Source organism: Denticeps clupeoides, chromosome 10 (assembly GCF_900700375.1).
Source record: "Denticeps clupeoides chromosome 10, fDenClu1.1, whole genome shotgun sequence".
In the NCBI taxonomy this organism is placed as follows: domain Eukaryota; kingdom Metazoa; phylum Chordata; class Actinopteri; order Clupeiformes; family Denticipitidae; genus Denticeps; species Denticeps clupeoides.
Window position 1 is genome coordinate 7,435,248 of NC_041716.1, and position 14,459 is coordinate 7,449,706.

Consider the following 14,459-nt stretch of genomic DNA (forward strand, 5'->3'; position numbering starts at 1 on the left):
TCTTTAAGTCTTGAAAATCAGCCAGTTTAAAAGGGAAAGGACAAATAACCGAGAGCTTTCATGGATTCTGGATGATTATAAACCTGTGACCATTAATACGTCACTAAAGATGTTTTATACGCCCATTCCAAAATAATAAGAAATAGACATAGTGTCACTTAAAGGGACAGCACTCACACACAAGCACACACAACCTGACACTTTTCTCTGAAATTCGTATGGTGCAATATAGAAATAACTGCATGCACACTTCCCTTGTATAAGAGGCCCCTGCATGTTTACCTGGGGAGAAACCTCAGCTGTGCGTGGAAGGTGGAGTTGGCCTGAATGTAACCTGTCTTGGGCAGGATCTCCATATGGTTCTTCAACTCCTTACACACTTCAAACGTCAGACGCAGGGCAGTGCTGGCTCTGTAACACAATTACGAATGTAGCCATAAACATACACACACACATTCTTCACTTTCACTTTTAGTCAGGTTGTTATTTTCAAGGTGTGTGTTTCTCACACAATGATCTTGTAACCATAACAGCGAGCATAAGAGAAAGACTCTTTCTTGAATTAAGTCAACGTGGATTGGACTGTTTCAGCATGTTGTCATGGATACAGTGTGCATGCTACTATTTTATGGCTAACAAGTTCATTTAAAACATGGCACAGGCTGCTTTTGAATGATTCAGTTTTAACACACACCTTTCAACCTATCAAGTACGCACCAACTTGGATAATATAGGTAAGTATACTTCATCTTACTTTTGACCGTATTCACAACAGATATGTCACTGTCGAGCCAAAGTCAGACTCGTGGATATGGCCACCTATTGTAAACTTTACAAAGAAGGCACCAATCTCAACCAGCAGTCTCAGCAAAAATGGAGAAAGGTGCTCATTTCTGCAAGGACACAGCATGAGGCTGGTGAGTGACACACGCTTTAATTGCTTCCCCCAACGCACTGAAGCAAGTCTTCGTTTCACTCTCTCCATTTGGGTGACCCAGTTTCAGTGGGATCCAAAGCATGTTATGCCCATGGCAAGGAGTTTCCACGGTACTCAATAAAAAATGTCCCTCCACTCTGGGAATTAATTTATACACACACACACACACACACACACACACACACACACACACACACACACACACACACATACACATACACACTGTGAAGGACTGTTAGGACTCCATGACTCAACGCTCACTGGGACTAGTGCTTGGCAAACAGCTTTTTTTCTATTTTAAGTCCATGAATTCCAGAAATAGGGTCTTTGGAAATGGGCGGGCATCGGAAGTCTTTGAAGAGAATGTTCAATGCCATGTTCAAATGACAATAGCAACCACAATGTGCCCCATTTACAATGGGCTTCAACAGATGGTGTTTGCCTGAAGGCAAGGGCACTTGGATAGAGCGAAAAAAAAAATTAACAGATGTTCCATGACAAGAGCACTTCTTCTCTTGAAGGAATTCACACTTCAAAACTGATGGCACCATATTAGATAAAATAGTGCAGTCACCAGACATTTTGCAGAAAGAAAAGAAGAACACACACACACACACACACACACACAAAAAAAAAACACATTTCATATGGGAGATTTTCTAAAAGTAGCTTTGTGGAAAACTACAGCTGGGAAGACCCTGTAAAATCATATGTTCTGTGACCTCCCCGTCTGACGACCTTTAGTGCCTGAAACTGCCTGCTGTGTAAAGTAGGGCCGGATCGTGAACATCTGGAACCAGCATGATTCTAGTCTCTCTCTTTCTTAGAAAAACCCTTCCCCCGAAGCACTCGTCTCCTAGCGCTAATGCTCATTATCGGCTAATGTCTGTGTGGCTTTAGCAGTGGCACTCTCTGAATTCCTTAAGGGCCCAGATGGTAAGCTTGGGTATAGTCCATGTGGAGAAGAAGTGCTTGGATAACCAAGCTCCAGAGAGTAAGAGCTCACTGGTGCTGCGGTGCACCGCACATTGCTAACATCTTCCAACGTGCCCAGCTCCACATGCGCAGAACCTTCTGCCAGCCCACTTAGCACTTAGCCCACAATTCACACATAAGGGCTTTGGGATGTGTCCGCTACCCCCATCTTCTTCTTCTATTTTTTTTTTTTTTTTTTCTATATTAAGAATTCGGCAGCCTAAATTTTAAATGGAGTCGGGAGGAAGGAGGTGAGGGAGGACTTAAAATGGTGCCTCTCTAAAAAAACAGGCAACATTAATCAAGAGAGACAGAGAGAAAGACAGGGAGGGGTAAAGCGATGGAAGGAGGCTGTGCTAATAAAAGGCCTTTCACTGCATACTCAGCTCCACTAGCTTTACAGTATGGTACAGTACACAGGACGGGGTTAGGGTAGTGGGCAGCGGGAATTACTGTATGGCCAAAAAAGTGGAATGTCAGCTGCTGACAAGTTTTCAGTTTTTAGAGGATTATTTAACGCGAGTGAACACCGGTAACAGAGACTATTTTTTAACCTCGCTGCCGAATCAATGAACCAGAAGATCTGACATGGATTGGCACAACATTGCAAAAATGCAGGCTATTAAAAGCAGGGCTGGGTGTTTATTTTTGGCTGATCTGGTGAAGGAGACACAGTCATCAGCACATGCACACTGCTATGTTTGAGCTCCAGATGGCCAATGCCACAAATCCCTCTTCAGTTGTAACATGCTGAAAGTCAAACACACACACACACACACACACTAACATAGACAAAGGTGATATTCTATAACCTTGCAAACTGGTGAAGTACAGGACTATAAGACTCCCCAAACCCTTTAAAGTTGAATATTTTGACCTACAGTGAAAGATTTACATTTACATTTACAGCATTTATCAGACGCCCTTATCCAGAGCAACTTACAGTCAGTAGTTACAGGGACAGTCCCCCCTGGAGCAACTTAGGGTTAAGTTTCTTGCTCAGGGACACAATGGCAGTAAGTGGGGTTTGAACCTGGGTCATCTGGTTTATAAGCGAGTGTGTTACCCACTAGGCTACTACCACCCAGATTTACAATTTACAATGTTTCTCAAACTTTATAATTTTCTCAATTTTCTATTCCATCGATTATAAATGTGTTCGCTATTTGTATGTCAATGTAACCTCTGACAGAAATAAATGTGTCCCTGTAACTAATTCTGTAAGGCTTTAAATATACCTTCTTCAATAAATGTTGTTATTGTCTTGAAATTTATCCATTGAAGAAGTAGGATAAACCACAATCTTCATATCCCCCATCTGCCTGGGAGTGCGTCAGGCTTGTGCTTTTAGGCATTTTTTTAAAAGCTGGGTAGAGCTTCAGGGTGTTAATCGTATATACTTACACACAAAAAGATATTTCTTGCGAAAGGACATTCCAAAATGTTTTAGATTTGAAAAGCTTAATGCTCACTTTCCGTTCAGCACCATGGATAGCTCCTCAGCAACTAAAATGAATCTATGGAGGTTTGGAGATAAACTATGTCATGTCTGTTGATGAAAAGCTGACAAATTCTCACATCACACCACACACATAGACGCAAACACATATCATGCTGGTTCAACAGAGAGGTGTCAGAACACACACTTGTAATGCCCACCATGTTGATCAGTCTTTCACAGACGTGCTATTGAACACTTGTATTGGAGAACAAAACAAACCCCCTCATCCTTTACCTGCTCTGAACTTCTATGCTGTCTTGGTAGAGACGGTCAAAAAAGCAAATCTTCAGATCGATGTCTGGCTTTGTCACTGAGACAGGCATGCTCACTGCCATCCCTTGCACAGTAACAGGAATCTGGAAGTGTCAAGTTTACTGCTCAATAATAATAATTAAAAAGAAAAACTGAATATTTTCAGTAATAGGATGTCACTCTACTGGCAGACAGCTCAGATGAGAAAAGTTGATCTGGAAGTCCATACTGGCTTCACCGGGAAGAGTTGGAGTGAAGGTGACATATATCTTAACGCTCCCAAAGGGTCCAATATCACCCTCTCTGACCTGAAAAAGAAGACAAGTCAAAATCTAATATCTAATAAAAATCTAATAATGGCACTTGGATGGCACTTGCTACGGAATTTAAAGCTCAAATTCAAATTTGGTAGCTTCTTTAATCTTGGAAGATTGGAAGCTATATCTCATTCAGTGAGTAGGCAAAAATAAAGATGTCAACACAGTGACTTGTTAAAACAAATTGTATGAAAATCCCAGGAAAATCAGGAAATATACTAAAATAATTTAAGCGAATTAATGTTGTGCTGTGAGGTCAACGCCATTGTTATGCCTTTCATATTTCTGATATACAGTCACTTTTATTGCCTGTTTGTTGCCTTTATGTCAACATAAATAAAGCGACTGATTCTCAGATTTTGACTGGTTGGTATTAAACCAGAGGCAACATGTCATTGCTGACACTGAGGTAAAAAAAAAACTGTGATAAAGGAATGAAAAGATCAGGAATATATTGCCTTAGAATTTTCTGCTCCTGTAATGACTAGGATGCAGTGTATAATGATCCACCTCTCATGATGCGGTAATCAAATGACAAATATGAGAGAAATAAATCAAAGTGACAATTTGGAGCAATTTCTGCAGCTGCCAGGGCTCTACTTGGACAACCAGCACGAAGCAGGATGGAAGGTGGTCCAGCAGCATAGAGACAGAATGAAATACAAGACTGCCAGAGCTCTAGACTTCAGGCCCTGTTTAACAGCCACATTAATTTTTACATCTACACCAATAATGATAGAAAATGGTGTGTTCACATGTTTTGTTCATCATAAATGCAAAACTTTTCCAGAAAGATCAGAAGAGAACAACTCTTAAGCTAACCATACTGCTTTAGAGTGATGGTGAATGAATGTTCAAAGATGTCTGCAATAATGACAGAAAAGAGGCTGCCAGACAGGACGGAACAGCAGGGCAGCTGGATAATGACTTCTGAGCCCCTGACTAAAGCTTTCAGAGTTTTTATTTTTCTGCAGTTACTCTAAAGCTAATCCAATGTTGCATCAGTGTGAACAATATACCTCCCCAAGATGAATCTCACTGGTCTCCTCAGTAAACTGGTGGGTGTCATCCTTGGTGGGGTCCTGGTTCACATGCTCAGTCAGGCTGGGGCCTGAGGTGAGAGCTTCTGGACCAGACTGAGCTGAACCACATGCAGCGGGCCGTCCTGTTGAAGAAGAAAATCCTCCCTCACCATGCGAATGGACACTGATACACAGCTGCAGGCCTGATCCAGCTCCTGTCCTTTCTTACCAAAGTGCCTCAGACATATGGCACAACAACTGTTCAACAGCACTGAACAAGGGATTAAATTTTTTTGGATCACATCCGAGGGATTTTTCAAGTGAAACCTCAACACATGAAGCACTGGTTCCCCAGCAGGTAAGGAAGCCCCATAATCAGAAGGCTGCCGGTTCGAATCTCGAATTGCCACGGTGCCACTGAGGTGCCACTGAGCAAAGTAACGTTTCAAAGTAGAGTTTCACAATGGGTAGTAGTAGCCTAGTGGGTAACACAATCAATCGCCTATGAACCAGAAGACCCAGGATCAAACCCCACTTACTACCATTGTGTCCCTGAGCAAAGATACTTAACCCTAAGTTGGATAAGGGCGTCTGATAAATGGCACAAATGTAAATCAATGTGGATTCACAATGATGATCACTTCACTTTAACTTTCAAGAACGAGTCAAATGTTTAATTCATGCTTCTGTCCTCCCTAAACTGTTGAACACAGCAAAGGTTTCCAGGCGACCTGATGGATTTTACCTGGTGATTCAGTCTCCTGACAGTTTTCCTCACTTCTGATCTTTTCTGGGTCCTGTTTGACATCACTCTCCTGACAGGCTGGTGCCCCTGACTCACCGATTTCTGCAAGCCCCTACACAAACACACAGCCATGCTTACAGCAGTGTGCAGATGCACTCCATCAATAAGACACAGACAGGCAGTAAACAAATACATTCTTACAAATCAGTTCTCGCTAGATTAACAGCGCTAAATTGAAACTGATTTCCTGGTTACATGTACCACTTACCAAAGTCTGCTATTACCATAATATTTGATTGAAAAAGATTAACACACATAGTGTTGGTGACTGCTATAGTAATGTGAAAGTGTTTGGTTTATCACAGCACAGCACACGGTGCACACAATGAAATGCATCCTCTGCCATCGCATCTCTGCAAAACACATTCATAGTTGAAAGAAAACCGCTGATCTGCAGGCCTGTGTTCCTCTAAGAAATTGTGTAGGGAGTATTGAACAAGAATAATTAGTGCAAATCACTCAACACACATCTGGTCCCTACCTGTGTGCTGTAGGAGGACTGGGCTGTGCTCTGTAGGCGCAGATGATTGTCAGAGGCACAAGAAATCAGGAAGTAGCGTGTGCCCAGAGCCCCCCTGTTGGTCAGGGTGATTGGGCGTGAAATTGTCTGACCAACCACATGGGTTCCAAAGTCAATGAGGCTGCTATCCACAGCCATCTGTGGAGAGTAATGAGACAAAAACATACATTTTTTGATGGTGAAGTGTCCTTCTCAATCCACAAGCCCAATAACACTTTAATGTTTAGCAGCAAATGCCTCTAGCGGCAAGACAGCTAAACAGCAGGTTTTTTATGTGTTTTTTTACCTCATTAATATTACAACAAAGCCATGTGTATCATCTTTTGCTATCGCGCACACACTTTTAAGAAATGAATCACGTAAAAGATTTATTTTTATGCTGCCTTCTCCTACCTCACATCTTTTCTGAGTGCATTTCACAGGCACGGAGAACAGTCCTGCAGCAGAGGCGAACCGCACCTCGCCCTCCAGGTCCTTCTCTACCTGAGAACAAACAAGAAAAGCATCAACAACCAAAAAAGCAAATCTTTGTTCTTCAACCAAATAACACAGAAGCGGTCCTGACAGAATGCACAGCACGCCCTGGCATCAGTCTAACTGCATCTCGCACAACATGATCAAACCGAGGAGAAAAAAAAACTCAGATTGATGTGTTTTGTTCACGTAAAGCATCCCTGGAGTAGTTCATTTTAAACATGTCATGCAATTTCTAAATCGTCAGCAGGCCTCAAGGGTCCTGCACATGGGCTGCCTTCCACAGAAACCTTTCTATCAGCCCATGATTAAGACTTGGGGGAAGCGGATCAGGGGTTTCACGAGCCAATTTAACATCTCAACCAGTCACTTATTTGTTGTGGTGCACTGCACTCCACACGTGCCCAGCAGGCTCCTGGGAACAAATCCATTGGACAGCACAACCTACCACTACACTACACAGTTACATATGGAGAGAGTTTAGTTTCAAAATTCAGTAATAAATATCACACCATTCAAAAATATATTTCTTGATTTAGCAACAAATGCAACAAGATTCACAAATGGATTTCTTGACTAAGAAAAATTAGTCGGGACAAAAGTCATATATACAGTATAATGTAAATCCTCCAGTGTTTTGTTGTGTTACAAACTATTTTTCTGCTGAATTTAAATGAAAGATTTCCCACTCGCTCATGTCAAGTGATGTCCATCTGTCACATGTCAACACAGGATACAAGAATTCAAGACACGGTCTAAAATGCAGATTCATTTTATGAAACTTGTTTTTACACAATCCCTTCCAAGAGACCACGCCAGTGTGCGAAAGAAGCGCAAAGTTGTCAAAATTAACCCTTGAACATGAGTTGATGTGATTGGCTTTGAACTTTGGAAACATTTGATTGGCTACCTTTAAAAAAAACACATTTGTGCATCGAGCGCAGTCCGGAAAGTTTCAAAAATCCACAAATTAATGTAAGAGTATTCACAAATATATATGATGATTGGTAAATGCAGGTTTATCGGTTTGTGAATAAATGTAATTGCACTGAAATCACGCACATTTTTTTTTAGTCAAGAAATGCATTTGTGAATGGTGTAATATTTATTGTTATTATTATTATTTGTTGCTGAATAAAGACATATATTTGTGAATGGTTCGATACTAATTTGTGAATTTTGAAACTAAACTATCCCCATTGTTACAGGCCACAGAATACATTAAACAGACAGGATGTTGAAGATAATAAAAAAGGGAAAACGTGCAAGTGTTGATGGATGGAATCGACTTGTTTTCACTGGAAAGGAAAGTAATCCTAACGAATCCTAGCAGTGGATTGGTTGAGGGGAAAATGCTCTGCCGCTGACACACCACAGTACAGATTAGATCATGGAATGGTACTTTAAAGCTATTTTAAGACCATGTTTATTAGTGACTGTCCATGTGTATGTGAATTAGTGTGGCTGTGGCCTCACCACTGGTTTGAACACAGCCTCCATTTCACAGGCCATCCCAGATGACATGGGGCCAGGCAGCTCGAAGCTGAAAGAAGAGACACAGCAAAAAGCAGGTTCCTGTCATATGGAGAGTTTTCTGTCACAAATATTTAAATAATTTTTGTAAAATAAGTCACATGGCAATAATAATAAATAATAGACATTAAAAACAAAACCTATAAACGATGAAATAAAATTATTATTTTACTATTTAACATACAAGACTCAACATCCAGTAATAATCCCTGTAAATGTGGTGAAACTGTAATCTGCTCTGTGAAATACAAAAGTTTACAACTCTGTAAACATCAACCGATATCCAACCCAAAAATAAGAACGGGTGCAACAAAACCTCCTGACACTTGGGCTGAGGCAGCGAGGTGCTCTACTTTAGGCAAGAACCCAACCGAAGGAGCCCTGCAACACATCCATTGATTAAATTTTACAAGTCAGTAAATAAACAAATAAATATATGAGAGCAACAGTGTGCCTTGGAAGAAATGCTTTATTTTTTTTCCTGAAAAAGCTCACAAATCAATAGGGCTGAGAAGCAAGGCAGTGCCGCAACCAAATCACATTAAAGAGAAACAGTGTAATTAAACCCTAATTAAAAAAGAAGCAGCAGCACTGAGCACCTCTGAGGCAATATGGAGTCATTGTTCTCCAAAAACAATGCCCTGCTTGTTAACTACTGCTGTCCTAATAAGGCTTACAAATGGACGCATTTAACAGCAATCCTAATGGTGCACAACATTAAATCCATCCTCCTGCTCAGAAATGATTAATTTTAATTTAAGAAGTCTATTCTTTGTTTTTTTTTTTTAGCTGACACGTCCAACAGAGCCTGTCTCCTGTAAGCCCCGTGCCTCTTAGCTCACCTTCCTGCTCCAGTCAATATTTTTAGAATAGGAATGAGAAGACTGAATCCACCACTGTGGCACCAGCATGGGCGCTCCTGCCAGAGTTATCCAAGGTAAACAACAGTCATGCGCCAGCAGCCGTTTCTGACCCTGATTCCGAGTCTGATCGATTACAGAACCCCAGCCCTTACATGGCCTTAGGGTGTTTTCACTGAAGTTGTGCCAAAAGCAAGATCGAAACCTTATCTTGCACTAAACGCATGCCATATAGTCCAAGAACCCAGACCGATATCTGGCCCATTGGCTATTCACTAAACAAAATATCATGTCCCAGGATTATTTGAATCTTTAACACACTGCTATTTGTACACGTATGTGTACACATGCATTCATTTTTAGTCCAAGGGCACATTATTCTTTACCCCCCTAAACCCATTATGAATCCCTCTACCGAAATAACTCCACCTACCACCTCCATCGCTCAAAGTAATAATACCTGGAATAATAATACTAAGTGAAGAGCATTTTTCTGTTCAACAGATGCAAATTTGACAATGGAGAAAAATTCTGACTTATTAGACATAAATTAGACAGTGTCTTAAGTCAGAAATAGTATGAAACCCTTGACATGGGCAGGTCCATGTGATGACATATGGAAATGTGAAAGACCAGGAGGACTGGAGAATGTAAAGAGCACCGGAGGAAGAGAGAGAGAGGATTCTCGGAGGAAAAGAAAGACTATGGAAGGGGGTTGAGAGTTGGGATTGGATGAAATAGAGAAATCAGTATCCATTTTTAGAATTCCAGTGGGCGTTTAAGGAAGCCGCAACATATGGCCAACGCGGGCTCACTCACCCACGCCAGCACGTGAGGACACACACGAGGACCGCATTGTATACACACACACGGATATAAATTCCTAATTGTGTAGACAGTGAGGACACAGATACTCTATGATTGGAAACTCCAGAGAGGGCACCATTAGGGCTAAACTGTTGAGTCAGATAACGCAACCTGGGCTGGCAGACTTCCAGCGAGCCAGGTGTAGTCTGAAAAAAAGAAGAAATGACCAAATCCATGCCAGCATTTAATGTGCAAATGCCTGACTCAGTCCTCTGAGCAACTGTGGTGCTTCTCTAAACTATTAAAGAGATTACAGTATTGCTGTTCACTAATCTTTTTATGCAGGTGGATGTGCCACATGTGCCTACTGTGTCAGTCTCTCTGGATTCTTGCTGTGTTTAGACCCATAACAACCTCCTTAACATTAATGGACCCAACAGCCCCCCCTGTGAGTATCTCTCTGGTTCCCTATAGGCTGCCTGTACAGGAATCATCTGTTTCTATGTTTTTAGCTGCTGCAATACCAACAGCTTGCTGCCGGTTCCCAAAAAAATGGAGTTCTGGTTGTCTTCACAGCTGTTGCATAGCAACTACTACTTGTTTGCCCGACATGACGACTGCGCTACTTTGGTGGAGACATGAGTGATCTGGACTATGACTGCATGCACTGTCTGTAACCATTACTCATTCACTGTGGTCTGTTCATTTACCTCAAGCTCAAGAGAGCACAGAACAGAACTGTCCATCAGAAACTTTAAGAAAGATTGGCTTACTTTATGGATACAAAGTCCAACAGCTCAGCCGTAACACCAAGCAGCTTGCAGTGATTTGTAGAATATGTGACATTGATCAAGGTGACTTTCTTCTTATAAACTTTTCCAATATCAAAGTCCTGAAAGAAATGGAAATCATTTAAATCATATTAGATTTTTTTTACTTTGTTATTAAACCACATGTAATACATAAACATTTACATTTACATTTACAGCATTTATCAGATGCCCTTATCCAGAGGGACAGTCCCCCCTGGAGTAACTTAGGGTTAAGCGTCTTGCTCAGGGACACAATGGTAGTAAGTGGGATTTGAACCTGGGTCTTCTGGTTCATAGGTAAGTGTGTTACCCACTAGGCAACTACCACCACTTCAAATCTAGTTATTTAATGAGACAATGATCAATAATTGAAAATTTGTTACCAGCCCAAGCCTACTTAATATATTGAAAAATTAAGATGTTTACCTTAAAATGGATGACCTCTGGCTTGCTAGTGAAGGGTCGTTTAAGCTCCCTCTTACTTGAGCCCTTTTTCTGAGACACTAAAGTCTGTCTTTTGCCTGTAATCTGAGAAATCAGGTCTTTCTGGAGGACGCTTGAAGAAAGGGATTTAAAAGCACTCTCCTCATCAGATGTGCTCTAAAATAAGTAAAGGAAGGAAAGAGTGGAGTGCATAATAAATTAATTCATTATGGTCACTGAAATTTAAAGCAATCGAGATTCACTCACACACCAACCGAGCATCAATGAGAACTAGCAATGTGGCAATAGGTTTCTTAGGACTGCATTAGTCTGTTGATTCTCTCAATATTCAAGTTTCAGAGTTTATGGAAGTTGCCAATCTTATTTCTTGTGGACTTCCTCTCACAATGACAAATTCCTCTTGACATGGGGCATAATGAGCTCCTCCAACATTAAGATAATGCATTCCAATAAAGTTGTTTTTCTCTTTACCTCACCCTGAAGAAAACATGTCTTATTGCACAAAGAAACCATAATTGTGCAATTTCTGCTGTCTGCAGTCTGTTGCTCTGACAGCAACCAGATAAAATATTACCACGTCATGCTCAATTAACTGATCCATCACAAAAGGCACCATTCACACAAAACCTAAATAGTTTGAGGGTGGTTGGGATAAAGATGAGCAGTTATGAAAATGTTAATTTCCCAGGAACATCATAATCCTTTTTATTTCTTCCTGACTGACTCACTTTCCCGAGATGATGTCTTATTTTCAGCATGACATCCATCATAGTCATTAGAAGAAGACACTGAACAAAAACAGCGAGGCGAAATGAGAAACACTGTAATGGGCTTCATACCACCGTAGGCTTTGCAGCATGACATCGGCAGAGTAAATAAATCAACAGTTGCTTTTGCATTTTAAAAATGCAAACAGAGTGGCAGTGCAGCTCTTAACCCCGTTCTCCAGGTTAACAAGCCTGGTACAAGGCCATCATCTGAGCTCGGCGCCAACGTTCCACTCAACCTCTCTCACTGAGACACACTCTAGCTAGACGTCAGTTTCGCTTTGAAGCCTGAGAGGTACCGGCAAATGAGAAGTGATGTCTGTCACAGCGTATACTGAGACCGGGCCTGGGACGCTCTTTGTTGGGGCAGTGCAGTTTGTCAGAACGGGTTGCACAGTGAAGTGCCTGCAACTCTTAGGTCTTCAATTTCTCTTAGGCTCAGATACACAAGGTCCTCGTCCTTATTAGTTTTATGAGATTGTAAAATTGTGCTCATGCTGTTGAAGCAGCAAGTGATAATCAGCCTATGGCTTTATTGGGTAACGGTTCTGTAGGATATTGTGCTATTTATTTTATCTGAATCTAATGAAATGTGACTGAGAGTAATGTGCCTGCATATATAAATATGAGTTTGTGTGTGTCTGTATTTTTACCTTTTCCTTGCTGATCGTCTGGTCCCACAGCCCCATGAACTCAGGAAGAGCAAGACTCTCCTTTATCCCTCTATCTTCCTCTTCTTTTTGGTCACCATCGACCCCTCCATCATCCACAGAATCAGAGTATTCGTCTGAGGATCTGCTGTCAGTCATCTCACAAGGTCCCTCCCTTGGCGCCTCTGCCACCTAATCAGCCCAGTTATTACTTTACAGTTGCTCATTCTGCATTAGGTATCAGACCTTCGTATAAATGACCTCAACTCCAAGTTGATGGAACAGGAATGATATTTACAGAGCTGAGTTCAGTGACCGTGTTTAAGGTCTATTATAGGTCTTTATTCTCACTAGCAGACAACTCTTTTAGCAGGTCTGTTATAACCTGTATGCATGTATGATAATTAGACATATCTGTGAATATAGTAAGCCCTTGCTCACATGTCTCTGTTGCTTTGAGTCTGCCGATACAGAATAAAGGCCCTGGAGGATTCTCTTATGGGATTTCCCACGTCCCGCGGGCCTCCGCCCACCAGCAGGAGGGGCGGGGAGAAGCCAGGTCTGCTGCTTTTTATGCCTCTTCTCTAACTCCTCCTCTACTAGAATTTTAGAGATGATCTCCATCCTCCGGGCCTCCTGCCTTTTGCTCAACTCCCTTCACAAGAAAATAAATAAGAAATCAAAAAGAAAGAGAGAACATGTGGCATTGAAACAGACAGACAGCGAAGGCAAAGGGAGCGGAGGCGGGATGCATACTCTTCCGTCTTATGGAGCGCCTTCCGTCTCTGATGCTGGTACATCTCTTTGTAGCTGTTGAGCCCCTGTGCCTGGAGAGACTCTCTCAGCTGCCTGTCCTGCAGGCTCTGCCTCTGCGCTCGAGCCCTGGCCTGTGCCTGCTGATCTCGCAGGCTCTCCTGAACACGAAAAAATAGAACTAAGCATCACTCGTTAAAACTGGCACTGTCAAATTCAAAATAAATCTATATATCACTTCTTCTATTCTACACTGCTCCAATATATTCATGAATAATTTGCTTGAGTGTTAATACGATTTCTTGGTTTGGTTGTATATTCTCAGTCCACCACGATATTTCATGTTCCTCTAGTCCTCTGCCTCTGTGTAATTGACACATATATATCAAGAGCAAGATTAAAAAGATATGTCAAGATGTTACTTAATTGTTGTTAAAATGTTATTATTTATTAGCCGGTTGAACAGGAAGTTGTGTTCCTGCAGAAGGAGTCTGCATTCATAGTCTGTTGTCTGACAATGGTGTGGGCTGAAACCCACTCCTGGAGTTACCTGTGTAGCAGTGATGCTGTTCTTCAGTGAGATAACAGCTTCCATCCTTCTTTTCATCTGTTCCTTCTTCTGCTCTTCTTTCTCTGCCTCTTTCTGGCGGATTCTGTACACCAGCATTCAGTAACCACCTCACAAAGTTTCACAAACCTGCCCATACACACTTTGTCTGTTAAATTTTCAATAGCTAGTGTGATCACGTGCCAGGCAGAACATTTTAGGCTTGGCCGTCAAATGTTTGATGGCAAGGAAACAGAATCACTCCCTGATGTAATTATACTGCAGCCTGGCTAAATTACAGTAGAGGAAGTCATCATCAAATGACTCTCCAGCCAGCTTTCATTTGTAAAACGTCAATCTGTGCCTGTCTCTGCTGTCATTCTTAAACATTCAATCTTCTTTTTATTTTTTTCTCCAGAAACAAGAACACAATCAAACAGTTGACAGCTCTCTCATTCTCTCTTTGTGGCTCAGTGTGATGGA

At 41.5% G+C, this 14,459-nt stretch overlaps 1 protein-coding gene across 3 annotated transcripts in view; it reads right to left on the reverse strand.

Annotated features, from left to right (window-relative positions):
- cfap74 (cilia and flagella associated protein 74) overlaps window positions 1-14,459 on the reverse strand; it is a 37,695-nt gene that overhangs the window by 17,832 nt on the left and 5,404 nt on the right. For all 3 annotated transcript variants that reach the window (XM_028994778.1, XM_028994777.1, XM_028994779.1), the window contains exons 9-22: window positions 13,980-14,082; window positions 13,433-13,590; window positions 13,118-13,331; window positions 12,680-12,868; window positions 11,242-11,415; window positions 10,777-10,895; window positions 8,280-8,346; window positions 6,723-6,812; window positions 6,291-6,467; window positions 5,750-5,861; window positions 5,002-5,147; window positions 3,851-3,973; window positions 3,648-3,769; window positions 283-411 (exon numbers count right to left, since the gene is read on the reverse strand). In XM_028994778.1, coding sequence (XP_028850611.1) covers window positions 283-411; window positions 3,648-3,769; window positions 3,851-3,973; window positions 5,002-5,147; window positions 5,750-5,861; window positions 6,291-6,467; window positions 6,723-6,812; window positions 8,280-8,346; window positions 10,777-10,895; window positions 11,242-11,415; window positions 12,680-12,868; window positions 13,118-13,331; window positions 13,433-13,590; window positions 13,980-14,082 — 1,923 coding nt within the window. The remainder of the gene's footprint in view (window positions 1-282; window positions 412-3,647; window positions 3,770-3,850; window positions 3,974-5,001; window positions 5,148-5,749; window positions 5,862-6,290; window positions 6,468-6,722; window positions 6,813-8,279; window positions 8,347-10,776; window positions 10,896-11,241; window positions 11,416-12,679; window positions 12,869-13,117; window positions 13,332-13,432; window positions 13,591-13,979; window positions 14,083-14,459) is intronic.